Source organism: Nyctibius grandis, chromosome 3 (assembly GCF_013368605.1).
Source record: "Nyctibius grandis isolate bNycGra1 chromosome 3, bNycGra1.pri, whole genome shotgun sequence".
Classification (NCBI taxonomy): domain Eukaryota; kingdom Metazoa; phylum Chordata; class Aves; order Nyctibiiformes; family Nyctibiidae; genus Nyctibius; species Nyctibius grandis.
In genome coordinates this window covers 14,589,343-14,617,051 of record NC_090660.1, presented here as the reverse complement: position 1 = coordinate 14,617,051, position 27,709 = coordinate 14,589,343, and the positions used below count along the sequence as shown (strand labels likewise).

The following is a 27,709-nucleotide window of genomic DNA, read 5'->3' as shown; positions in this document are numbered from 1 at the left end:
ATCTGCATCGATCTGAAGTTGCACACCAGCATTGCAATGTTGGCAAACAAATTCGGTCCATCCAGGAAGGCCATGGGGTTTTAATAGACGTCATTGATCTACTGTGATCCTGATTCAACACCAATTTAAACATATTGCCTGGCTGAAGATCTGCTCACAAGCACAGCCAAGAAGTAACACAGGAGAGAGTGACTCCTGACATAATGAGACCTGCCAAGTTCATGCTAAGCCAGAGGCTGTTTCCTTAGATAATTAAAGATTGCTCACCAGAGCAGTTCCTCACCACATTGTTGCCACTACCGTGCACCAAGAAGCAGTCCACTGAAGGGACAGCACAGCAGCATGAAACACCCTTTCTCACCCCTTTGAAGCTTGAGGTTTCAAAGCTTCTCCCATTCTGAGCTTCATCTGGACAAAGAGGCCACCCCCATGGCAGCTCAGAGTCTGTTAGCCCAGGAGAAGTCCCTATACGAGCACCTGCTTTGAATTCCAGCCTCGCAAGAAGTAAAAAAAATGTTCCTCAACCTATACAGGCTATTCTGTAAGAGGAGCTTTCTGCTAACTGCAGTGCTTGCTCCGAGGGCTGAAAAAACTCCCCTGCTGGTATGCACATTCCCACCACATATTACCAGCATTTCTATAAGAAGCTTTGGACTCAGTGAAGTGGTATTTTCTGAGAATAGTATTCTCTAGAAAATTCTCACCCACCTCAAAACCTGACTGCCACAGTAGTAACTCTGCACAGCTATTGAGATCAGTTGGTAGGACCAAAGGGCAGAGATGCAGAAGCAGATGAATGCTTTTTTCTCTTTGCATCAAAGCTGGTTTTGTCACTTCCACCCCTACTACGGTTCAAGAGACCGCATGACTCCAAGACCAGAATTTCTTTTCAGCCTTAGGCTCGTGTACATTTGCATCATGAACATGCAATGCAAACCACAAATAAATGTGTGTATGTATCATTGCCTCTGCTCTGAGTGGTGCTAAATCTGCTTTCCTCCTTCCTATTCCCTTATTCAAAAGTGCACACTGCAGATGAATTGACAAATGCAGCAACACTCGTCCAAGAATAACATCCCAAACTCTCAGTCAGTCCATACATGGACACACGTCACCTTAGCCACATCACAAGTATGGCTATCCTCTTCAGAAAGCACCAGAACAAACTCATCCTACATTTTCTTCCTGCATGCAAACGAATAGCAGAGGCATAGTATATAAATATCACCTTCCTGCTCCAAACCTACCATGACTGAATGTTTTCTGTGCCTCTGAATCTTTTTTCCCTATGGAAAGAAGGTGCCAAAGAGAAGAGGCCGTACAGGAGACAACCTAGTTCTTTCCCTGGGACTGAGCACAGAGTTTGCATCACTACAGAAGAGTCCCTGGCACAGCAGTACAACTGAGGGCAATAAAAACATACAGCAATAAATGAAAGCTGGAAACCAGACAACTGCACTTGCCTGGGTACCACCCACCGACTTCATACGTAGGAGAGGTGTTCCATCCTTCTGATCATTTTTGTGGCCCTCCTCTGGACCCAAGGAGCACGCTTGCTTCATGACAGCAGCTTAATTTTGCCCTTTCTCCATGACTATCCACCAGTTTCCTCCAGGAAAAGGCTGGTTTGTAACCAGTAGGAAGCCGTAACAGGCTTCACTTTTGCACCTATCACAGCTGCATGGTCTAAGGTGTGTATGGTGGTGAAAATGCACACCCTCTCACTTGGTAGCAGATAAACCAGGAACCTTTAGTCTGTCTCACAGGCTGTAGACTCCAGGTAGAGTCCTGAAAAGCTGTAACAACATACAAACTTAAATAGTTTTCTGAGCAATTAATATAAACAATTAAAAGGAGAAAGTTCTGTTCTTTTCTCCATACCACTGACTACTCCCTTTTCCTGAAAGCTTTAATTTTAAAAAGAGCAATTAAAATTAGCAAGGTAGCTAACATAGTAGTCTGCTACTATTTAAGGTATCAAAGCAACTAAAACCTGACCTGTATAAAACTATGTAGGCTCATGCTATATACAAACAGCACCAGTGTTTCACAAGGATCAGGTACTCTTGAGCAGCAGTCCAACCCCAGAGAGCCACAAAGGACTTGTGCTGAAAGCATGCCAGGGCTCAGAGAAGCTCAGCTTTACGGTGCTCAGAGAAAGCAGGAAACAGCAGACCCATCTGCAAGTCCTGCTTGCATCAAATTTTGTCATTTTGCAGCAGTCTCAGCCCCAGCTCTCGGTTTGGTCCTGGAGCACTTGCAGGGACAAGGGGTGATTGCAGGATCTGGGTGCCCACCAAGCGGGTGCTGTATTGGCAGCCAACAGGGCTGGTGGGTCCTAGAAACTTTCCCACCCCGTGGAAGGGAGAAGCCTTGGGTGCTTGAGGGCCTTCTGGTCTCTGCTCCTGCAGGGCTTACACTGTGCACAGGCCCCATCAGGCACACTGCTGACAGCACAGCACTTCAAACACTTCCAGCACTGCAGAAATCTCAGAAAACAAAACTTACCTTCTCCCAGGTGCAGCTGGAAATAGGCAGTGGTGGCACATTAGCTTGTATTGCATTTCTAGGCCTTGTTGATTTTAACTAAAATATTAAATATACTATTACAAGCACAGTAGGAAAAGCTGACTTTTATGGAGAGCGAAGGTATGTCCTCTGAAAAGTCTCATCTTTTTGCTGAGAAATTTTCACTCACTGTCTTTCACTAGCAGGAGACCCATACTGAGAAATATGAAGCAGAAAGCTTTTGTTCGGAGAGAATTGCAAGAAAAAGGAAGATAAATCAGTGAAGCTTTTAATGTGAAGCTTTCCCTGGGGAAATGTTTCATTGTGTGATACAGGCATACAGAAAGATGCCAAAGGCAAGAAAAAAATATTTTGGCTTGAAAGAGAGAACTTAAACTTTGGTTAGGATTCACCTTATACTGGACTTGCACAACAGAGGAAAAAAAAAAACATTTCAATAGAAGAAACTCTTAAGAGGAAACCCCATTGCTGAGATCAGGTGAAGCACTATCCAGGTCTATGGTTGAAAAAGTTTTGCAAACACAACTGCTTGGCTAGGAACATAGGAAAAACAACATACCCATAGCTATAGAACCATATAATTGGTTTGGTTGAAAAAGACCTTTAAGATCATGTCCTGGTTTGTACTAAACCAGGCCAATTTTCCTTTCAGTGATTTTTACTTTCAGCTAAGTCTCTTCTAAGTAACTGCACTTTCTGAAACTAACTGCACGTTTTGCAGACAGTGTCTGCTTCCAGGACTGATAACGCTCGAAGTTTGTAGTTATCACTGAGGCACCGGTAGGGATGTTGTGCAGAAAGGCTCTTGCTGTACTTAGTCTTAGAGAAACCAAGGTCACTGCTGAATTCCTCACTGCTTACGAGTGAAGAGCCAAAGGGGGGTCGCAGCTGCAGGGAGGAGCGGACAGGGCAGGTGACCCAAAATTGACCAACAAAGGTATTCCATCCCATACACGTCATTCTCAGTATGAAGCGGGGGGATCACGAGGGTCTCGCTCTTTTTCTGCTATGGCCGGTATCCGAAGAGGACTCTGTCCATTTTCCTGCTGCCCCCGATCCCGATCCGTGCATCCCTGAATCCAGCTCTTGACCGTCGCTGGGCCCAGCCTGGGCCTTCCCGGAGCCTGCCCTGCAGTGCCAGTGGTGACAGGGCCGACATCGGGGAGCTCGATCTTGGTTTTGTATATATTTGTATATATTTGATTATTCCAATATTATTATTATACTCTTTTTCATTATTATAGTTGATTAAAACTGTTTTAACTTTCCAACCCATAAGTCTCTCTCCCTTTTCCCTTTGAGGGGGGGGGGGGGGGGGGAGGGTTAACAGAGAGCATCTGCCACAGGTTTAATAGCCAGCCCAGCTTTAAACCGTGACAGATCACCAAGTCCAACCATTAACCTAGCACTGCCAAGTCCACCACTAAACCATGTCCCTAAGCACCACACCTACACGTCTTTTAAATACCTCCAGGGATGGTGACTCCACCACCTCCCTGGGCAGCCTGTTCCAATGCTTGATAACCCTTTCCGTGAAGAAATTTTTTCTGATATCTAATCTAAACCTCCCCTGGTGCAACTTGAGGCAGTTTCCTCTCATCCTATCACTTGTTACCTGGGAGAAGAGACTAACAAACACTCACTTCACTACAACCTCCTTTCAGGTGGTTGTAGAGAGCGATAAGGTCTCCCCTCAGCCTCCTTTTCTCTACACTAAACAATGCCAGTTCCCTCAGCTGCTCTTCATAAGATTTGTTCTCCAGACCCTTCACCAGCTTCATTGCCCTTCTTTGGACTCGCTCCAGCACCTTGATGTCTTTCTCATAGCAATGGGCCCAAAACTGAACACAGTATTCGAGGTGTGGCCTCACCATTGCTGAGTACAGGGGGGCGATCACTCCACTAGTCCTGCTGGCCACACTGTTTCTGATACAAGCCAGGATGCTGTTGGCCTTCTTGGCCACCTGGGCACACTGCTGGCTCATATTCAGACAGCCATTGATTAACACCCCCAGGTCCTTTTCCACCAGGCAGCTTTCCAGCCACTCTTCCACAAGCCTGTAGCAGTGCATGGGGTTGTTGTGACCCAAGTGCAGGACCTGACACTCAGCCTTGTTGAACCTCATACAATTGGCCTCTGCCCATTGATCCAGCCTGTCGAGATCCTTCTGCAGACCCTTTCTACCCTCAAGCAGATCAACACTCCTGCCCAACTTGGTGTCATCTGTGAACTTACTGAGGGTGCACTCGATACCCTCATCCAGAAGATTGATAAAGATATTGAACTGGCCCCAATACTGAGCCCTGGGGAACACCACTTGTGACCGGCCGCCAACTGGATTTAACGCCGTTCACGACAACTCTTTGGGCCCAGCCATCCAGCCAGTTTTTTTACCCACCGAAGTGTACTGCCATCCAAGCCATGAGCAGTCAGTTTCTCCAGGAGAATGTTGTGGGAAACGGTGTCAAAGGCCTTACTAAAGACTAGGCAGACAACATCCACAGCCTTTCCTCCATCCAGTAAGCAGGACATATTGACACAGAAAGAGATCATGTTAGTCAAGCAGGACCTGCCTTTCATAAACTCATGATGACTGGGCCTGATCGCCTGCTTGTCCTGTATGTACCACGTGATGGCACTCACGATGATATGCTCCATAACCTTCCCTAGCTCCGAGGTCAGACTGACAGGCCTGTACTTCCCTGGATCCTTCCAGCCCTTCTTGTAGATGTGCATCACATTTGCTAACCTCCAGTCAACTGGGACCTCCCTGGTTACCCAGGACTGCTGATAAATGATGGAAAGTGGCTTGGTGAGCACTTCTGACAGATCCCTTAGTACCATTGGGTGTATCCCATCTGGCCCCATAGACTATTTTGGCAAAAGTCATAATGTAGGTGCAGTCATATGAACGTAAGCAAGCAGCCCTGCTGGAGCACCGGGCCTCATGACTAGCTAAACCTCTGCAGGGAACCCAGAGAGTAATTAGAACAATTCAAGGGCAAGGATGTTGTGTGAGCATAAAACAGAGCATGAAAAACACGTAGCTTTGCTGCTCTGGTATGCAGGCTGCACCTCAGATATGAAACTACTTGCACTAATTGGAGGTAGGTAGAGGAATCAAGGCAAAGCAGAATAATTTACCTTAGTGAGTGTATGACATTCCAAAAGAAAAAAAAAGAAAAGCATTGCCAGTATGAACCAGATAATTGTAGGGGAGTTTTGGGATGCAGGCTTAGGAGGCTGCCCATGCCTCGGCAACTGTATCAGTAATACCCCATAATGCCAACATTGCCTGAGTAAAGGTGTTGGAAACATCAAATTTGAGTACAGATGTAGCAGAATTGAGACCAATGAGAAAAAAAAAAAAGGAGCAAATTGCTTATTTGCAAAGAGTTGGAGTAAAGAAAGGGAAGTGGTAAAGGTAGGAAAAAAAGGATTGGTTGCGCAACAGCAAAAAAAAGGAGGAATAAGACATAAAATCAGGTAAAGAAAAAAAAGAAGGTGGGATCTTCTGACAGTAGAAGTCTAGGCACCTACAAGCAGCACTGAAGCTGCCTGCGCATCCAAGCCCACCAGGACCCTACAGGGAACCCCTGCGACTCTCCATCAGCCTATGCCTGAAAGATGCAGTGGTGGCAAGGAAAGAGGGACTGGCACCAAGTAGAGTGGGTGGGAAGGGTGGCAGAATTATAATAAAATAGTTGGGTGTGATAATATCTGAGAACAAGAATTAGTTTTATATTTGGTTGTAACTGTGCAAAATGATACAATTGTAAATTAATGGTAACAGTGTATCTATTAATAGCATATCTATAATTAGGCTACTTAATAGTATGTTGTTTAGTCAATAGATGTTGCTGTCTATTAAGTCAGTTATGACTCAATATTGACTGCAATCTAAATGGGGAGAATTGGACCCTGAAGTAACAAGGGAAAAAAAAAACCAACCCATCACCACCAAAAAAACCTCTTCATTGCTATACTTTCTCCAAGAAGCTGGTACTGGCTATTGATTGTACGTATGAGAGGCTAGTGGTATAAGCTACTTGGGACGGGGTGGGGGTGTGATTTGCTGATATGGTTATATCAGCAGTCTTGTATCAACCAACCCAAGAAGTTACAGACATTGATGTAATATTTACCTGCTTACTAGACTGCAATCTTTGTATCTTTTACTCTTCCCAGTTATATTACAGATATAATAATGTTCTTGATAAGGAACAAGAGGCTTCTTCACTCTTTAATACTGCGGAAGCATCCAAACAAGGTGAAGAGTGCTCTAGATATATGAAGTCACTGCCCCTCTAAGTAAATAGCTTTCATTACAGGCATTTTTGAGCTGCTTATCTCTGTGGTCAAAGCTTTCAATCAGACTGATAAAGAAACATGCTTGTTGGCCAGCTAAGCAACCTGCCAAAACAGAATTCCTACTGCCAGCACTAATACTGCTTCGTTTAGATGTAGTTTCTCAGCCCACAGGCTTCGGCTGTTTGAAGGGAAAACAGTTCTCAGAACATATGGAGTTGGTAATAAAGCTCCTTCTAGGAGATACAAGGATTACACAGGGAATGAAATGGTGAAACAGTGTCTGGAGTACACGTTGTAAACTTGAACCACTCCAAGTAAAATTCCCTTCCCACTGTGAACAACATGGTGGGGCAAAGTGGAAGTGACAGCGCAGCTTTCCAAAACATTACCTGTCATGGCTGTTTCCCCTCAGAACACTGGCTACCCAAAAACTACTTGAGATACACATTCCAACCTGGCACTCACAAAAAAAATTCTGTGACTTGTCATTTTGAGTCAGTGTCAGGAGCACTGCCAAAAAAAAAGGATGAAGTAGCTGTCTCAAAAGAGCAAGAGAGAGTCTGTGCACCAGACGGGGAAACGGTGCAGGTGCTTGCCTGTGTATAGCAGAGCTCCTGTGCTCATCTACAAAGTCCTATTTGTTTTTTGCTAGGAAATCTTCCCCAGCCACCCTGCTTTCAGTGAAGCAGGAAGTCTTGTATCACAAAAACCCAGTGTTGTTCCACTTTCCTGGGCTGTCTGCTTGTGCTTAGACTGAAGTCTCTGCAAGGCAAGGCCCAGACTCCTGGATATCTTCAGAGTAGCTACCACAGGGCTTCTGCAAAGATGAAAGACTGCTTTGAGTCAGCACTTCAAAAGCCACAAGCACCGGCAACACTGTTCCAACAGGATGGGGTGGGCAGAGGGAAGAGGAGGTAAAGAAGCAGCCCAGTGTCCAGGTAAACCATTCTAGTCCAAACCAAGGCTCCATTTAACCCAGTAACCTGTTCCCAGCAGTGTGGACAAGCAGGCATGCAGAGAAGAATAAGAGTAGGGCAAGCATGTATGGTATTTCTCGCACATATTTTCCCAGCTTCTAATTATTTTCACCTCAGGAGAGGTCCTGAGCCTGATTTGGTTTATTTCGTGATCCCCAGTGGGTCTCTCTTTGAAGCATTTGCCCTATCATCTGATTTGCTTTGTTCATTGTTATTGAGCATTAAACTGACATTTTAAATGAAAGACCATGATGATGTCATGTTCTCACAGTCCTGATCTGAAGTACTTTGCATTTTTTAATGAATTGCTATATCCAATTTTCACTGTCGTTGTAGACTTTAGTGGGAAGGGACTTTTACTCTACATTATTCTAGTTTAAATGTATTACAGTAATCCTAGACATTGTCTCTCCTTACTATTCCCTTTGCATTTGCGCTTGCTTTCATTGACTATCAGCTGGGTACAACCAGAGTCCAGTCAAACCAGACAGATCTGTAACCCAAATCTCTTTACGTGACTCGTACACGTTCCATGTCCAAGGATAGTTGCATGGATTCTCACCCTGGCCCTGGACGTATAATTTACCATTATGATAGTATCCAAAAACACGAAGCAGGCCTGAGCCTCATTATTCAAAGCAAGGTCTCTTGGACTGCATTGAATCGGCTTTTAAATTTAATACATCATGGCTGAAATCTTGGCCCCCTCTTTAATCTATGGGATTACTTTTATTACCTTCATTCAGGCTAGGATTGTGCCTGAGGAACAGCTCTACTGTTTAGCATTATCATAATTATCTTGTTAGGTGCTCTCCTGTTTGCTAAAGTACATAGGCTTTCCCCTCTTCAACTTTACTCAGCAGCAGAGCAAATCACACTCACAGCCTTCAGAGCAAGAAAGATTGAGATGGCCAAAGTGATCTTTTATCCAACTCTGTCATGCTACAGAGCCAATTTCTCCTTGTCTCCAGCTCAGAGAAGACTATTGCAGACATTTGCTTTAGGATTGAATTTAGCTTATAGCTTTTTTCCAGTTGGTGCTGTCCAGGAAAGACCTTTTTGGCAACTGCAGTTTGAAATTCTATTCCAATCCTGGATCTTAGACTGAATTGGAGAAGTTTACTGCAGATGCAGCAACTGTCCCTTCCTTTCCTTACTGATAATTCCCTGCCATCTGCAAAAGCCACTAATTTTTGTGTAAAGCACAGCTTTAAAAAACCCAAGTGCAAATAACAAGTGCACAGTGTCATTAATGGGTAGTTAAATAACCAGGAAGAGAGAAGGAAAAAAATTAAGTCAAGTTTACCTGATAGTGTATACTGTTAAATAGTACATTCCTAAGAACCATTGAACAAAATGAACATAAATGCAGTATTTAGCATAGTCAAGCAGAAAGGATTCATTTCTAAAAATTTCAAGGTTTCGTTCATTTGATGTCAGCTTCATCAGACACACCGCCCTTCCCTTTAGCAGACAGATTTGTTACCAAGAAGAACATAGAAACAAAACTGTCTGCCTCACAAAATTTGGTCTGACTTTGTGTGCTGAAGATGGGGCAATTTGGATTGCAATGTTTTGCGGCCAGAAGGGCTAAATAAGCCTGTCTGAAGTCTTGAGCCAAATGCTTTGACTTCAAGCAAAGAAACTGGCACCGAGAGAAAAACTAAACAATTTGCTGCGTTGTTCCAGCAGGCACCGACACAGGGCTATGCTGTGCAGTGAGTAGGTGTGATTAGCTCATTTGTCATTAGTTTAAACTAACATGAAGCAGAAAGCAGAAGTCTAAGCACACGGAAATAGCACCCCTCCAATTCTTATTAGCCTCTTGTTTATACCACGCTGTAGTAAGCTAAGGCTGCATTGGCTCACTTAAGCCTTCTGCAGGCGCGAACGTAGTAACTCCTGTCTCCCTTGGAGAAACGAAGGAACACTTCCCTCCATAGGGGGTTAGCGAGAGACAGAGAAGTAATCCTGCAAACTACCACCACCACCATGAAGACATCAAATGTTTTTGTTCTCATCTCAGTCCTGCTTTACATCGATGCCAGCACAGAATGGCCTACGCACACAGTCTGCAAAGAGGACAACTTGGAAATACATTACAAAAGCTGCGGTGAGATTTTTAAAATTTCTATTTACCTTTTAGCTGGGCAACAAAGTTGTTCTTATGCAGTGAGAGAGGCTTATAAGCCAGGCAGTAAATGGAACGGTTACATTCCCAAGCCAGCACTGGGTTTCGCAGCTAGGATATTTTTAGTCTTTCAGATATAGCTGGTTTGGTTGACACACACACACAAATCTAACTATATTTAGATAGAAGATTTCAAAAAGGAAATAATGTAACCTAATGCAGAATAATAAACAGCTGTCAAAAAATCCAGCATGAAGAGATGACTAGGATTTTTATCTTGAAGTTAGGTTAAAAAAAAAAGAGGAAGACCCTAGATCTTTATCTTTTTTATCCCTGGGATGACACAGACTCTTCAATGCACTGATCTGCTGTTTTCCTGGTGTGTGGCAAGGCTGTGGTGATGTGCTTTCTGTCCTCCCACTTGGAGTTACAAGGGACCCAGAGTGACAGTGGGAAGTATTCACATTCTCCTCCATTGCCACCGTGCTTAGCAAGACTTAAGCAGCAGCGCTCAACAGAGGCATTTCCTAGGGACCACAGGGTTTTGTTTGTTCTTTATATCTGTAGAGAAGAAAAGGAGCAAGCAGCACTGGAATGGCTGAAAATAATTCACTGAATGGTGCCTGCTTTCCACCTCTTACTTTGCTGGCCTTGTGCCTCTCCTATTGTGCTGATCTGCTTTACAACTGGGACAAAGGGAATTAGATTCACAGACGCCTCATTCATTTTCCGCACGTGATGTGAAAAGCGATTCATGGCGAATGAGCACCCTAGAGTTTGTTTTTCCAATTCATCCTGATACAAAGGGTTTCCCAGGGGGCTTTTTCTCCCCTGTAGCTTTCATGTGGTTTTGCACATCCATTAAAATAAAGCTAGTGAGGGACAAGAGCAGTAAATAAATATTTGTAATGCTATTCTTTACTGGCCTGCTCCCAGGAGACTGAAGTCAAGCTTCACATATTATAAATCAGTGTACTGCATTAGGAAAATATTTAATTAGATATTGAACACAAGCTTTGGTATTACCTTTATTTTAGCAAGAATTCATTGTGTAAGTTAATTCTGTTCCCTCAACAGGTCTCAGTTAGCATAAAATGCCTTGACACAGAGGCACAGGCTACAGTTTAAGTCAATTCAAATGATGATGAAATTTGTCTACTGGGTACGTGTCAGTCAGGCATTGCTTCTTATTATGCACACCGCTGGCCTAGCTAACAAAATGCATCTGTTTAGAGCTTACGTGTCACTTATCTTGGTTTGCCATGCACAGAAAGGTAAGAGGTACATTCATTCAGGAGGAATTCACAGCTTGGGAAGCACAAGCCAGAGATCATACAGGTCAGGTCCCAATACTGAGAATGCTTTTCTTTTCTCCCAGGCACAGCTATGGGAGATGAGAAGATTACACAGGCATGGAGACAATGCAAGAATTAAATCAGATTCCTTGTTTGAAGCCCAATTCCTCACTGCCTCATAGCTCTGGCAGATTCAGCTGTGGCAACAGTCACAGCTGCTGTCACAATGTTCTGCCCTGCCTTTTTCCAGAGGCTACCACACCTGCAGCATCAGACCAGGGTGCACCATCTGCATTTCTGCTGACCCAGCTCATAGTCTAGTAGCTTGCATAAAGCAGAAAAATAGAAGGCGTTTTGGGCTGAGCCCAAAAATCTACAGATGGGGAAGATAAATCCGTATACACTACTCCACATTCCCTTCAGAGAAGGCACTGCTCTTACCGAGCTCACTGGCAAGCTCACCACAGTGTCAAAGGTGCATCCTGCTCCACTGAAGATGCCAGGGGATAACATATTTTTGGGATACAGTGGCCACAGTGAGGTATCTAGATTGAAACCTTGGGTAAAGGATTCCCTGCTGGCTTCAAGAGGGTCAGGATGTCACCTTTATTGTTGTTACTGTAAACTCTAGGATGCTATCAGTGAATCAGGGTTGAATCAAGTAAAATTTAAGGAAGTTGAGAGAATTTTAGTGATGTATTTCACAACTTTATTTCTGGAGCTGAATGCCATCCATCAGAGTTCAGTCTGAGCATTTAAAAAGGAGCTAATTGTTCATTTTTACTTTGCAGTTTGTCAGATCCTCTCCTATAACGCAGTAAAAATCTGACTAAAGCCAAAAATATGAGCTAATATAACTGTGATAAACGTAGCACAGAAGCTTAGGTGGATAACTGAAGACAGACAGAGAAAGCATAGCAATCTCCTGTACCCATGAGCAAGTTCCAATTCCCTGTCACAAGCACTTGCTCTAGCTGTATCCTGCCTCTGTAATGCTTAAGATACATGCATGCATCAAGCCTTCAGCCTCACTCCATGCTCTGGATCATTTTAAAGGACTTCCATTCCCACCCAGCCACATCAGACTAAACATTCAGTAACCAGGACCCCCAGGGATGCATCAAAAGAAAGAGCTGGACAAGACTCCATTGATCTATGTCATGAACTTGTAGAAAAGTTATTTAAAAGAAATCGGACAAAAATTCTTAGCAGCAAGTCTGTAGCAAGAAACTCAAGCTGAGAGACATCTAAAAGTAAAATAAATAGACACTATGCTGCCTCCTCTGTATAACCACAAGAGACATAACACTGAGACAGTCTATAAATAGCAAGACATTTCCCATCAGTGCCACTCTTCCTCCCAGGAAGAAGTGACAAAAACGAAGGAAGATCTCAAGTGGCCATAAATCACTTTAGAAACCCGTGCAGGGATCCCGAGATAAAAGCAGCACAGGTTAACATCTCTGACTTAGAAAAGAGAACTGTAATTGGCAAGTCTATGCAGAGACATGAAAAGAACCTGCTACACAAATGGCTGAGTCCTATCCCTTTTAATTTCACAGTGATTTTTACAGTAATAATGCTTTTGATCTTTCCAGCTACATTTAAAAAGGCAATTGTCTGGGAAGGGAAAGGCAGAAAGGCATGGTAGTTAAGTGTCCTGAGCAGATTCCAGTGCTATCTGAGCATCAGTCACCCACCTCAAAGTGCAAAATGCAATGCAGTGAGATACTACAAAATGTAACTCTTCAACATGTCTACCAGCACCTGCTTTCAGACCATTCATGTAAGCCTAATTGTCTTAATTAGCCATGAAAACATTCTTACAATGTAGTGTTCAAATGGGGCCCTCTTCATAGAGTAAAGCAGGTGACTGCTGCTGCAGACACATGAAAAACATTTTCCAACTATTTTTACAGCTCTTTCTTGAAATGTTAGTTGGGCCTATGTCAACAAATCAGTATTTCAGAATTCCTGGTTTTGTTTCAACCTGCAAACCCAGACCAGTATGCTGGTTAATAAAGCTAAAATTAAATTTAGATTAGTACCTGGGAGATTTCAGAGCTGCCTGCTGCCTGAAACTGTAGATATCTTGACAGTGCAGAAAAGGTTACTGGTAAGGCAGGAGGTTCTTAGAAAGAGTCTGGAGAGCACCAACCGTTAAGGACTTTGTTTTCTGTGCACAGGAATAAATAACAGGAAATTTTGGGGAGATCTTCAGGAGAGTCAAAGTAGTAGTATTTGAAGATGACATCTTGAGAGATATCATTGCCAGGGGAGGTTCAGGTTGGACATTAGGAAGAATTTCTTTTCAGAAAGGGTTATTAGACATTGGAATGGGCTGCCCAGGGAGGTGGTGGAGTCACCATCTCTGGATGTGTTTAAGAAAAGACTGGACATGGCACTTAGTGCCATGGTCTAGTTGACATGGTGGTGTCAGGGAACGGTTGGACTCTATGATCCCAGAGGTCTCTTCCAGCCTGGTTGATTCTGTGATTCTGTGATATTCTCTAGGCTTCATAAAACTGTTCAGACCACATGAGATTTTTTTACTGTCACAGACAAACACATTTCCCAAATCATGTTTGAGTTTGTTTGCTTTGTCTTATTTTTTCATCTGAAGCAAGGTTAATAACCATTAGCTGAAGTTTCAGAAGGAGCAATCAATCAGTATTCATTTCAACTTCCAGAACCTAAACATAAAACTGGTTGCACCCTTCTTTACCAGTTTTATATCTGCATATCTACAGATTTAAAAATAATAAAATATATTTAGGGATATGGATAACCATTTGCTTTAATTGATGTCTTCTGCTAGACAAAGAAGCAGAGCTCTATGGTCATCTTGAGAACTATTTTTACATGCTAATGCCTCTTCCTAAACAGAGCAAAGTCAGACTGATCTTACGCCCACTGAGTTCCATGGCTGCTTGTATAGCTCTATGTCGCACTTCAAGCAGGGTCATTTCAATAAAGCTTTCTCCTGCCCTGCATTGGTACAGTAGAAGAGAGAAGCACTGCCCACTTCAGTACAAGCTTGCACTGGATTGCATTTACAGATAGAGAAACTCTCATTTTTATGGCTTTTCTTTAAACTTGTGAGCTCAGATTTGGATCTCCATTAAAATGGCCCCTTGAAGTCAACAGGGTTATTCTGGTGTAGAACCTGCTCTGTTCATATAGCACAGTATAGACACCCTCTTGTTAAACTCTGCTTTGAGGGAACTTTTCATTGCCAAAAGAAAAAAAAAAAAAGAGTGAAGACTGATAGACTGGTTAGATTATAATTTTCTGATGATTTGTCTGTCCATGCTGAATAGTTTCATTCTTACTAGGGTCCCTTTCACACACTCAGCCCATCATATCCTTTCTCCTACATACAGAGAGATCAAATATACTATTTCTATTAAAATCCTCTTTTACCTTTTTTAAAAATAGACCTGTAACACACATCCCTGCTCAATCAACAACACCAACTTGTAAACAAACCTGTTAAACTGTCATCATCGTAGCACTAATTTTACAGCACATCACTTTGTTTTCTATGTCAACCAACGTTATTAGTCCTTTTTCCTCCCTGGCCACACACTTACATCCTTTAGTTAAAGCATGTAAGCAATCTGATAGCTTCAGCTGACAAAGAAAAGTCTGCAAAAAATTCTCACCTCATGCATCTTCAGGGCAAATGTTCTTCTAGACACTTGGTAAAAGAAGGTTCTTTTTCCATTATTCTTTTGTTTTTTTGGCAGACAGATTGAGCCAGATGCTTCTCTTGGACTTACTTATTTATTTCCCTCAAGCAGTCTCCAGCAATTGCTTCTGATTCTAAATTATTTAAAGCCACACGACACAAACTGCCCTCTGATCTTTTTGTTGCATAGATCGCTAATGGGCAAACAATCAAAGAACTTAAGAATTTCACTTGAAAACTTTTTTGTTTGTTTGCTCGCTCTGTCCAAGCCATCTTAGTGTCATAACCTTGCTGCTATACTCATCTGGAATAGCTTACTTATTCCAGGGGGAAGGCCAGATGTTGACATGCATATTTCTGGCACCAGATCCTAACAAACGGAAGCAATCATCAGAATCAAGGTAGCACAGATATGAGTGCACATGCAAATCTTCTTTTAAAGTTTTGGTCCCACCATAAATTAAAACTACTCTGTTTCACTCTCCACTTCATTAGAGAGGATTAAAACTTTTTTTTCCTATGTGACCTCTCATGGTGGTTCTGATTTAATTTTACCTCTTCTTTCAGAGAGGGGAGAGTACTTAGTAAGTTTTAAAATGTAAATGGTAAGGAGGAGCAGGAGACAATTTCATACCTCCAAGGTACTCTGGCAAAAACATTAGGTTCAGCATCTAGACTTTGAACCATGTAGCAAAATCAATATTAATGCTTTCACTGAGACTAGTAGTGGAGAGAATTAACTTCAGCTGAACTTTTCCCACCATGCTTTAAATTTTCCCATCTAATTTAGTTCTCAGAGGTTTCCTCACAGTGTCCATTTCTTCACCAAATCAACGAAGGTCCTGTGTCACGGACTGCAAAAAAGTTGTTTATGTGTGACAGCTCCTCCTGCTTATCTCCAGCTGCTAAATCTAAACTAGTAGACAGGTTTTCCACCCACTGACTTTTGCCGTGTCTTCGGTTGTTGTAGCCACTGGGTGACTAAGGAATCACAAGCAGAAAGGGTAACAGCCCACAAGACAAGCCATAGGAAAAGGCATTCTCCCCTTTGGACACAAATAGGAGAGACAAACCTAGAAAACTGTATATTGCATTACAGTCAAGAAGTAATGTGGACAAGGCAGAACTGTCATTTGCTACTGCACACTGAATTTGAGTCTCTATGGAGGGAGTGGTCTAATATACTAAACGGGTGAGTCACAGCTATGTTTGATGAAAATTTGAGATTAGCTTCCTGTATTACGTAAAGTAGAAATTATCAAAAGGCACATTTGCTGCATCAAGTCAGGAGCAAGAACAAACCACAGTTGCTCATATGTGCTCCAGTATAAAGCTTTCTGTGTAAGCATATGAAGCATTTCTAGGCTTTCTTGACTTTGCCACACCATCTCATCTAGAGCTGTCATCAAGGCCTCAAAATAGCTCTGGACGCTACAATGCTTACAGTTTACCAAAGAAAATAGAGGCAGGATATCAGGTTCTCGCAGCAATTTAACATCCATCAGCAAAAATATCCAGAATAATCTAAGAAAAATTAACACACCTCAGAAAAAAGAAGAGTCATTGCACCAACTTCAAGAAGGCTTATGGCAATCTAAAACTAGGGAGGAACAGTGGCCATCAGGGACAAGATACCTAAATACCCTGTACAGAACCACCACGTGCCGAATCCAAAAACCTCTGATCTGTCCCAGATGCTGCTTTTAGACTCAGGAGAGCTTCCAGTTGCCAAAAGCTAGGATCCTGAAAGCTACCACAAATTAATTCAATGCACCAGTTTCCTCTTCACCTGAAGATGGATGGCTCCTGTCAAATGATCCAGTGCTGATCAGGCAGGCGGGAACCCAGCTAGTTTCCTCAGCAGAGGGAGCATGCCATTCCAATTATAGCTTAGTGCTACGCTCCTGTGGTGGATTTCAACCCATCCTGGGAAAATGGGAACATTTAGCCCATTTATATGCTGCTGATTACTGTTCTGTATAATCAGCGGTAGAGCCTGCTATCCCAGAGCATGGCATGTGTCTAACAGCAGGGCAGTTTCTAGCAATGTTTAGTTCTATTTCTGACACGAGTCTGCAAGTCTATTGTGAATCCCCAGTCACACTGGCAAGCACTGATGTCCAGAGATCTCTGTCTCAAGTACAGCAGTATAAAGAATGGTCAAAAAAACACATGAAGAGACAGATCTGATTAGGAATACAGGCAGTTACTGTATGCATCTTACTCATGCAGCGCATGGTGTTTTCTTACCAACAGAACAGAAGAACAAAGACTTTTTCTCTCTCTAATACATTCCCTGCTGGGCCCAAATTAATGCAGCATTTTCTTGTTACACTGCTGTAGCTGAAGCCTGCCCTGCCTTCCTTTCTCTCAAGCTAACTAGGACAAATCAGGATTCCCACATACAAATACAGATCTATATGTGCTATCTCTCAAAGCTTTCAGCTTTGCCTTCTCAAACAGGCTTAGATAAAGCTTTGTCATACAACACAAAGCACAGAAACCCTCCTTTCCAAATACCACTGCTGGTAAAAGGAAGGAAAGTCTCCATAAACCTTTAGGCACTGGGCCTCCCCTCAAGACCTGGCAATCAGCTCTAACAAGCCTGCTGTCAAGAAAGGTGGTTTGGGCAGGAAAATGCAGGGAGATTCAGGTCGAGGCTTTGACAAGGCTGCTTTATGCACACTGGTGACACCCCCATCCCCAAACATAGCCCTCGCACCTGCTGTCTTTACAGGGGTTTCCCTACAGCTCATCATACCGCACAGCTCCTCACCCAGACCACCAGCAGCTCCATGGCCACAGGTGGCATCTGGGTGACCTCAGCTTGGTACTGGGGCAAATCTCTTCCTCTCTTCTCCATCTGCCATACTTAAAGCCCTTTGCTCACAGGCTGAGCCCTCCATCCTGCATCTGTTCCTCACACCCCAAATGCTGCTACTATTGCAGTCAGTGCCTCATCAACATGTTCAGAGAAGCTACCAGCCTTCTGAGTTACTGTTTCTGAATAGTTGCAAATTTGGACATCAGTTATGCTCAGCAATGAGTTTCATTTGAAATAGTAAGAGATAAAGTCTTCATCCTTTATTTAAGCTAATTTTGTAAAACACTGGAATTGCCTTGCTCCAAAATTAGGGCCACAAACACAGGCCAGTAATGCCTGTGCTAATCTAACCAAACTGTATATAGTTGCTCTTTGCATTACCAGCATTCAGTATTCTTGAGAGGGGAATGGAAATGATTTAAATATTGCATAAACACTTTTTTTAAACTATATTTTAACTTTCTCTTGCTAACGTTCTGGGGTTTTTTAGCTTATATATTATACTGATATCAAATCTTCAGACTTCCTTCTACAGCCATGTAAGTTTTATCATAAAGGAAGCAGTTATTCGCTCTACCAGTCATCTCCAAGAGCTTCAGGTTTAAGCAGATCTCACAAGCAGACACCACAAGTTGATAGTGCTGTTTGCAAAGGGGAATTCCCACAGTCGGTACTCCCGGGACATTACGGAAACATGAACTGTAATCTTCCCTGTGCTTTCACCAAGCCAGAAAGGTACAGGAGATAAAACATACTATGACTTCTGCAAAGGACAGCAGAGTACCTGTCTGAACTAGGCAAAAGCCCAGAGCTGGTCGTATCTGAGGTGAGTGTCTTGGGATGAAGCATCCTGATGATAAACTAGCCACAGCCAACAAGCATCTCAGTTTGTTCTGCTCCCCCCTGAACAGAGGGTCACTCTGCTTCTCCCAGCCATGTCTGAACACAGCAGTGGCATGCAGGAAAGGCAAGCCCAAAGGGAAGCTCATTAAACTGAAGGTGCTCAGGGAAATCTAGATGCACAACTGGAGAGCTGCTAATTCAGCTGATGCTTCTTCCTTAGTACCTTATAAGTAGATTCCAGTGTCAAATATAACCTTGAGCATTCAGGTTAATTCATTTAAATAGATGATAAAGGGAAAATGTTGAGTGAATACATGAAGTCTGAGATCCCAAACAGTTCTTCATTCTTTCCCTCTCCTTTCATCACCTTGAATGTAATAAGGACTAATGATTTAATTTAATTAAGAGCTTTGAAGGTGAGGAGTGTTGGGTAATTACTAAACATGTTTCTTCCTTGTGCTAATTTCCAGCTCCTCTAGCACCAGTCTGTCCTTGTATGACCCTAGCCGAGTGCAGCTATGTCATTACATTCAATTGTGGCCTATCTGCCCCTAAAAAGTGTTATTTTGAAACACCCAAAGCTTACCAATTTGGAGAGTCTTCTCACCACTGCAAGACTTATGGATGTGGACTCTTACAACCAAAGCTTGCCTGTTTGCTGCTCCTGTTCACTTATACCACTGATTTTCATGGTTATATGGAAACTGATTTTAGAGCAGATTCCGACAGAAGTAAAGCCAGTAGAGGATAGTTAACAAGATGTGGGAGGGAGAGAGAAGAATAAGACAGAGGCTGTTGTACACCAGCCTAGCAAAATTCCCATAACAGATGCTTCCCATGTGTCCATGCAGTTTCTGTAATGCCCAGTTAGCCTTCTAGCACCTCAGGCTGAGGGACATAGCCATAGCAGGTTAGCACATTATCATTCCCAGCTGTCTGCTTCACCTTCCTGTTGGAGATCCTCTCCCAGAGCACAGGAGGCTGAGCAGACACATGGGGCATAAGGGCAGTCCCAACTCACAGGTCTGTGGCTTGGTGCACACCCATGTTCAGCAGGAGCATGAGCTGGTGGCCCCACAACTGCAGTAACTGAGGCATGAAAGTGTGTTCCCATCTGTTGTCCCTGTTACTGGGGTAATAATCTCCATAAAACGTACAAGGCTTGCAGCCAGGAGGGTCACATAGATACACCTGTAAATATGTCTGAGTTAATTTACCTATCAACCTTCTGCCAAGAACAAGAGCAGGAAAAGAAACTCTAGGAAGGAAAGGTGAGGAGCTCATCTGAGCTTCTAGGCTGTATTATGCATGTCTGCACAGTCTTCTAGAAAAACCCAGCCAAATTCATTGCTCTTCGCACCTCGCAATAGTAAGCCAGGCTGAACTCTTGCACTACAGTACCACTACAGGTCGCATGCAAGGAAAGCCACATACCAAGCAATATAGCAATATATCTCCACCAGGGTACTCGGTAAGGGTGAAATGGGAGGTGGCATGCATGGGGTCAGCTGGCACTATGCCACATAATATGTGATCAGTGGCAAGATGGCAGGTACATCCCAAATTTACCTCTCACAAAGCAGGATTGTACTACAGAAGCCAGTATTCAGCGAGAGCTGTACATTTAAGTGCTAGATACAGTTGAGAGCTCAGCATTAGCCCCAGCATCAAGTTCAGGTCTAAGAGATCTTACAGTGCATTGATTGTTTACAAAAGCCAAAGACTTGCCTCTTTCTCAGAGCAGTTGCCTGAAAGATTTAGAACCGTCTAGAGAGAAGCTTCAGTCAAAATCCTGCTCCTGGGCACCTTCATGCTAGCTGCAAATATGTTGCAGCCCAAGCCCTTCTCACATAGATACACAGAGACACAAAAAAAGCCCTTTTTCCCCCCAATAAGCAGATTTTCACTGATAAACCTCAACATATTTGCAAAATTTCCAGCAGTGTTTTAAGTGTTGGTAATCTATCAAAGCTGAACTAGAAAAGCAAAGCTCTGCAACCAGTTGAAGAGTTTCTAGCTTTAATTATGGAAGAGGGAGCAGATTGAAGGGAGTGGGTGGAGGGAAGTCTGGGAACATGGAGTACTGTGCACTATGAAACATTGCAGGGAAGTAGAAGGCTGAAGGGCAGCCCCACGTATTTTAGAGATTTAATGATAAATGTTATTGCTCTGCACATGTGAAAGACATAACATGTATTTTTTTCAGTCTAACCAGCTCACTTCAGATTGAAGCAAACAAGGAAGAATAAGTATTAAACCTCCATAAGACACACAGTAACTCACAGTTGTGCATCTGAGATGAAACACAAAAATGGCAATTGCCTCGAGTTGCCTTTGCCACACGAGGGACTCCTCAACATTTAAACAAAGAGGGGTATGGCACAATACCTTATTGCATAGTGCACAGCTGAGTTTACAGACATCTTTACTTATCAAATTATTAAAAATCACTATTTTCTTTAATTTCCTTTTAGCAGCAACCTCTCTGCCTACATGTTTTGGAATCCAGGCTCCCTGGCACCATAGCTTTAGCAAAACAGCTGTCCTTTCAATTGATTTCAGCAGGAGGACCCACCACAATATCTAATCTGTTGGATTGCAAAATCATAGCCTGAATTTCCACAGGGAGATGGTCAGAAAAATTAATTGGGGTTTCTTGTGCCAGTGGAAAAGTTTTCATTTCTCAGCAACAGAGTAACACCACAAAATCCAAGTGCTCTAATTCACAAATTTTGCTGTAATTTCTCATGTCAGTGCTTCCATGCTCTCTTTCTCTCTGGGGACCAGACAACACTTCTCTGGATATACTAGTCCTATGCTGCATCACTAACGATACAGTAGAAGACATTCACAGCTACAATGCACCGTGAAATATGTCATCTGGCAAAAGAGCTCAACCCATAGAAAAAAAAAACCCGAACAGGCTTGAGACATCCAAACTAAAACAACACTGAGGTCAGGTTTGTTGTAAGAAGCCCATGCTTTCTAGAGAAGCTTGGTTCATGAACATCCCACTTCCATCCAGTTATTGATGAGAAACTTTGAACTAAAAATTCAACTTCTAGCCCTAATACCATCAGTTAATTTGTTGACTAAAGCACAGCCTAGTCTCTTTGAAAAAAGAAGAGCAGAGCATTGTATATGTTGCAGTGCCATTTTGACCATAGCTCCCTCTGAAAATTAGAGTCAACACTTTTAGTCATTTGACAACCAGCATGGTTTGTAGGCATCAATGCCCAAGCTGCTCTGAATCTGAGCAGCTGCTTCCTGAACTTTATCATCGCACCACACACAAAACAGAAACAAGAGGGGCTCTTGCAGAAGTCCAGAGGAAAGCGGAAACCAAACCCTGAGAGGTGGTAGAGACCAGAGGGGAAGCAGGCATAACGGTCTTGGAGAAAAGAGAAGTTTGACACACTTTCTGGCTGGAGCAGGAAACTGCTCTCCTACCCGATTGCAACAGCTTCTGAAGCTGCAATAACAAAGCAAGAACTGTCAGGAATATGAAGAGGGAGGAAAGACAACCCTCTGACTCTTATCACACTTGAGTAGGTGATAAACAACTCCAGGCACCAACTTTTTGTCCCAAGCAGATCATGCAACTGCAGAGACTGCTTTAGTGGTGTGGAGGACAAAGTCCAGCACAGGGACACAGAGCTGTAGGAAATACCAGTGACTTTTATCTCCCTCCTTTAAAGGGCTCTTTTATCAGAACTTAGGAGCTCCTTTTGGACCACAATGACAATCTGTGCGCTGCAGAACCTGGTTCTGTCAGAACCCTCAGCTCCTCCCAGCACTTTTATTCATTTCATGCTCCCCTCTAAGCACTCAGGCTTTGGTTACCCTGGCTTGCTCCCTGCCCGCTGCTACAGCTGTGGGGCACTGCTGCAAAAATAGGGTCAGTCTATGGAGATGCTAGCTGAGCCTCACAGAGAACACTAATGACTCAAGTTTCACCACAGCACCAAAGGAAAACTCTCCCAACCTGTTATTTTCAATTCAGTGAGAAGATTACCTCAAGCAACAATAACTTCGAAACAGAATTCAGTTCCTAAGGCTATATTTTGTCACCACCAGCTCTATGTAAACCAGGGGGCCTACAGCTGCTTCTGTGTGCACCACAGTCACTTCTCTGGTTTCCAGAGAGAAGGAAGTTGGATGCACAGGCTGGCTGGAAAGTCACCACAAGGGACAAACCTAAACCTAAAGCAAGCCTTGAGGCTCAAGATTATATGCTGCCAAACTGGCCAAATCTTTCACCTCCAGCCACAGATCTGGAAAACATTTGCAGATGCTGTTGGTTGTGGCAACTGAGCTGTCAGTCGTTGCTGCCAGCTGTCACCAGGGAGTGACACATTGGCAAGCCTTCAGGCATAGGACAGAGTGTCATGGAGGCTAGCAAGGAAGAAGGTGGAAGTGGGGGGAAAAGAGTTGCATTTGTACAAGAGTTTTGGAGCTTCCTGTTGAGCAACAGACACTGTGGGAGCTGCTAAGAGCCATGTTCATGTCAGTCATCAGCTGTAGGGCTCCCTTTACCCCCAGCTCTGCTAGTGTCTCCCAGAGAGGGAAAAATGTAAAATATTTCCTTGGTTAGAAATAGCACATGATGGTGGACCCAGAAGGAAACACTGCAGCATCTCAGTTACACAATTTTATTTTCAGTTTTGGACTTTTCATCCCACTTCAGGATTCAGTTTCCCAATCACCCTCGCCAAGCAATCTTGTGACACAAATGAATTAAACCACATCATAACCAATTGCTCATCAGTGCTGAGGAAGGAATGGTGATGCACATAGCCTGGGAAGAGCAGCAGTGCTAAGACTTCACTGTTGAATGAGTATTGACTACTCACCACTGTCGGGAACTTGCTTTCCCTGAACTTGACTCATTTTCCCCACACAGTAGGTTTTAGCCACATATAGGCTATCATCTGAATGTGCTTCAGATTGAAGTTGCAGGAAGGACAGAAGTAGCTATTAAACATGAGGTATGGGAACTCTGAGCACATCTTGGATAATTTCTAAGGAGTATGTAATCTGCTTTTTATTGTTTTCTTCTATACAGTCATTATCTCATTAAAAATACAACTTGATACCCACTGCTTTCTGTCTCCAAACAGATCCCCAGCAAGATTTTGCTTTCAGCATTGACCGGTGTTCTGATATCACAACCCACACCTTTAACATCAGAGCTGCAATGGTCCTAAGTAAGTGAATTGCTATTTTCTCATGCCACAAACAGGTAATTCACGTGTGAGTGCTCATGTGCGAGTATTAAGAAGTAAGCAAGGGTGACAACCTCCTACAAAATATTAACAGGCTTCATTTCTGAGAAATTTCAAAACCTGTGTGGGCTACAGAAATGTCAGTTCTGTTACCAGCTCTGCCTCAGACTACATATGTCACCCTAAGCAGGTCATATCAGCCCTCAGCCCCTTATTTCTCTCCTACCCTTTGTTTGTACATATGGATACCCAGGGTGGGGGCTGCTCTAGAGCTTGTTTGCACAGCTAAGTCTTCTGATGAGAGTCCTGTTGAATGAGACAGCTACAGCACCCCCCTCTTGTGTCAGCACCAGCAGTGCTTAACAAATTGCCAAGACTGACCCTTGCAGGTGGGAGACTGAACTAAGGGACTCCCATGGAGTAAGGTGGGAGCACCCCCCTTGGGCATGCAAAGAAGCATGCTGGGGAATGCTGGGGATCCAGAGCACTACAGGAGTGCTAGCCTGAGGCAGCAGTCATGCCATCAGCTCACCACCTGTGCTAGGTGAAATTATACTCACCAGCACTTGACTGATCAGCAATAAAAGGTCAAAAGCAGAACTGCATTTGAGCTAATGGGCTGGGTGCACAAGTTAGTATTAGCCGTAGCTTGACTTGTGATCTTTGCACAGAAAAAGCCACCTTCTCATAACTCTGTTGGACCCAAGCTCATCTAGAACCTCTACCAGAGCATAAATACGAGAGCACTACTGTATGCTCCTGGTGCCGAAAATAAGTTTGTGTAACAAGTGTCTTTTAGCACTTGGGAATGCTTCCTTGCATGCAAAAGGTCTCCCTCTGTGAGACATGCTGCCCTTTTGCCTGGGGAGCACCAGTTTTCAGGTGGCTGCAAAATTAAACAAGCCTACAAAATAACATTACAGACATTTACAAATAATTTTCCAACAACTCAGAGTGCAGGACCTGCCTCTAAATCCTGTAGCCTCACTGACTGTATCTGTGTTAGCAAGCCAGCCACAAGCAGACAACCTCCCAGCATTGCCAAGCTGCTATGCTGGTCCCTGGCACAGCTGTGGCTCAGGCCAGCTATTGTTTTCCCAGGCAGCAGGTCCAGGCCACAGGCTGCTCCCAGGGGCCCACTGAATATGGTCCCTCTGCAAGGGACAGTAGGGAAGAAAATGTAGGTGCACTGACACCAGCTTTACTGCGTCAGTTGGCCTCAGGTCAGAGAGTGGTCATGGGCATAGTTTATTTAACAATAAAGATATATGCTATTATGTCCCCTGTTATAATACCTTAAGGGACTTAGAGACCTGTTCCTGGAGCATGCATCTCCGTGCATCAGGAGTTCTCAGTGAAAACATTCAATGGCTTAAACAGCAGAAGAAAAAAATTGAATATTTTTAAAAATAAAGTAATAAACCTGTTTACCCTTGCACTTTCTCCAAGTTCTCCTTCTGCTTTGTGTGTAGGACACAGCATCAAGGAACTGTACGTCAAGGTTGACCTGATCATAAATGGGAAGACTGTCTTAACCTACTCAGAGACACTTTGCGGGCCGGGTCATTCTAAGCTGATTTTCTGTGGAAAGAAGAAAGGAGGTAATTTAGGTAGCACTCTAAATGTGTGAAGCTACTGAATACTCCAAGCAGGATGCACCTGCTGTGCTGTTGAATGCACCAATACATCATAATGTTCTGTTTACTTCCACAGCATGTTAATGGATGACACAAACACAGTAGGGCAGAGACATTTTCATTTTAGAGCCTGCTTTTTTCCCCTAACCCATTTGCTTGCTTTCTTTGAATGACAGAATATTGCACACACATGGGATTTCAAGTCCATTAAAAAAAACTGTGGTAATGTGACCCCATCCAACAGCAGAGAGGTTCATAAGCCCTATTTATAGCCACATGGTTGTCATGTGAGCAAGAAGTAGTACAGAACTGGCCTTTATTTTTGTCAAAGAAATGGCTGAGCAAACAAACAAGCCGTTCTGAACATGTTCTTCACTATTAAGGAAGCAACACTTCCTGTCCTTAAAGGCAGTTCTAACTCACTTTAAGAGGAATTACACTTGAATAAGGATATTTGGACCAAGATACTATTGAATACCATCTATGGTTTGCATCTTGTTTCTGCTAAAGATGTGCCTATGCAGCAGTCAGAAGATTTCAGTTCACGCCAGTCAAACTGCCAACTGGTGCATACTTGTACTAGTTGGTTTCCAGTGGCATTAGCTGCCCCCAGAATGCAGGCATCTTTGGTCCCAGGTGAGCATGGGCACCTCAAGGTCCTTTCCACCACAACCCAGGCCAGGTAGTGCAAAGCTAGCCATGGTGTGTCCTTAGAACAACTATGGTCATGCCTCTGGACTGTAATATCCACGCATCTTAAATGGTTATTTTGAAATTCCTCTTACACCATGATCATGTCTTTAGGCTGATTATAAAATAACCAGGTAGAGCTGCAGGGAAGTTTCAGAGTTGTTAGAGCACCAGTTAGTTTCAGAAGCTCTGCTTTCCTTCCGTTCACTTGCATCTCCACCCTCATAATGCTGTAATAATTCACGTGCAAGGGCCATGAGTTTAAAGACCATGCACAGCACTACTGCTAAGACAGCCCCTGGAAAATTACTAAGGCATTTCACACAGCATAGAAATATCACAAAGAATAACAGAGAAACACTGCACGAGCAACCAATTATGTAAATCCTGTAAGCCAGATAGACAAAAAAAACAAATTCTGAGGTTTCTTCAATTGTGTATTGAATTACAAGGCAAAAAAACCACCCACAGACCTATTGAAAAACTATCTTATTCTGATGAAGTACTAAATAACATCCTTTGGAGAATACATTAAGAAGTGGAGTCAGTCCTGAACTGAGCACAAAATGCTGTTCACACATTACACCACAAAGCCAAAACCTCCTGCGGTTTCCAAGTCCCTTAAACAGACAGGTGATTGCTTCTACTAATTGAAGTACATTATGATATAAAAACATAGTTGGTTGTTTAAATAATACTATATATATCTTCATTTAGGAATAACCCTAAGTTAGTGCAAGGACCTCTGCCACACACTCTTTAATACACGTCCTCTTTTTCAGTAGCTGTTTTTATTTAGTAATTAAAGTCACAGTGGGAAAGAAGTGAACTTTCTCAGATTAAGGTTGAAACTGAAAATGTGGTATTTCTTAATTAGTTAACATTTGATTCTAACCCCTGTTTTAGGACACAGAAGTGAGCTGAAGACCAGTTTGAGGCAATTCAGCACAGCCATAATTTACCATATTAACACAGCTGTAAATCTGACCTAATACCTATGCAGAAAGGACAACATTGTGAATGGCCAAGTATGCACCCCAGCAAAGGTACAGAGAAGCAGATAGCCCTTTGAACTGAAGCTTTTCATGCAGAGCCCCTTTTTCCCTGTTATACAGGCAAAATTTCCAACATCTGGCCAGACCTGACCTGAGTTTAAATATGGTTCCGCACAGAATTTGTTTGCCTTCCACAAGGAGGCCAAAAATTGCCTGTTCTTCCGTCTCCCAAAATGAGACAGAATGTAGTTCTGCTACAGGCTTTGTTGGTCTGCTCACTCCTGTGGACAAGCAGAGCAGAAGTTACAAGGAAAAGAGACTTATAAGACCCAGATGTGGCAAAGTCTTGGGTGTTTGGTGGTGTGGTGTTTTATTTTTTTTTCTTTGCTCTCCAATAATGCTACTCTTTTGCCATGACTGGAAATACTTTAGGAGACATAATATAGCTGAAGGTTTCATGTTCATCATAATCATATAGTATTTACTATTTATGTTAAGCAAAGGTCACATCTGGCACTGCTCTCTGAGTCTCCTAAATAGGATTCCAAGATCCCTTTCTT

At 43.1% G+C, this 27,709-nt stretch overlaps 1 protein-coding gene across 1 annotated transcript in view; it reads left to right on the top strand.

Annotated features, from left to right (window-relative positions):
* The first annotated feature begins 9,672 nt into the window (after positions 1-9,672).
* LY86 (lymphocyte antigen 86) overlaps positions 9,673-27,709 on the top strand; it is a 29,632-nt gene continuing 11,595 nt past the window's right edge. Inside the window, exons 1-3 of the mRNA XM_068396967.1 lie at positions 9,673-9,931; positions 23,723-23,809; positions 25,300-25,428. Of these exons, the coding sequence (XP_068253068.1) occupies positions 9,811-9,931; positions 23,723-23,809; positions 25,300-25,428 (337 nt within the window). The 5' untranslated portion in view covers positions 9,673-9,810. The remainder of the gene's footprint in view (positions 9,932-23,722; positions 23,810-25,299; positions 25,429-27,709) is intronic.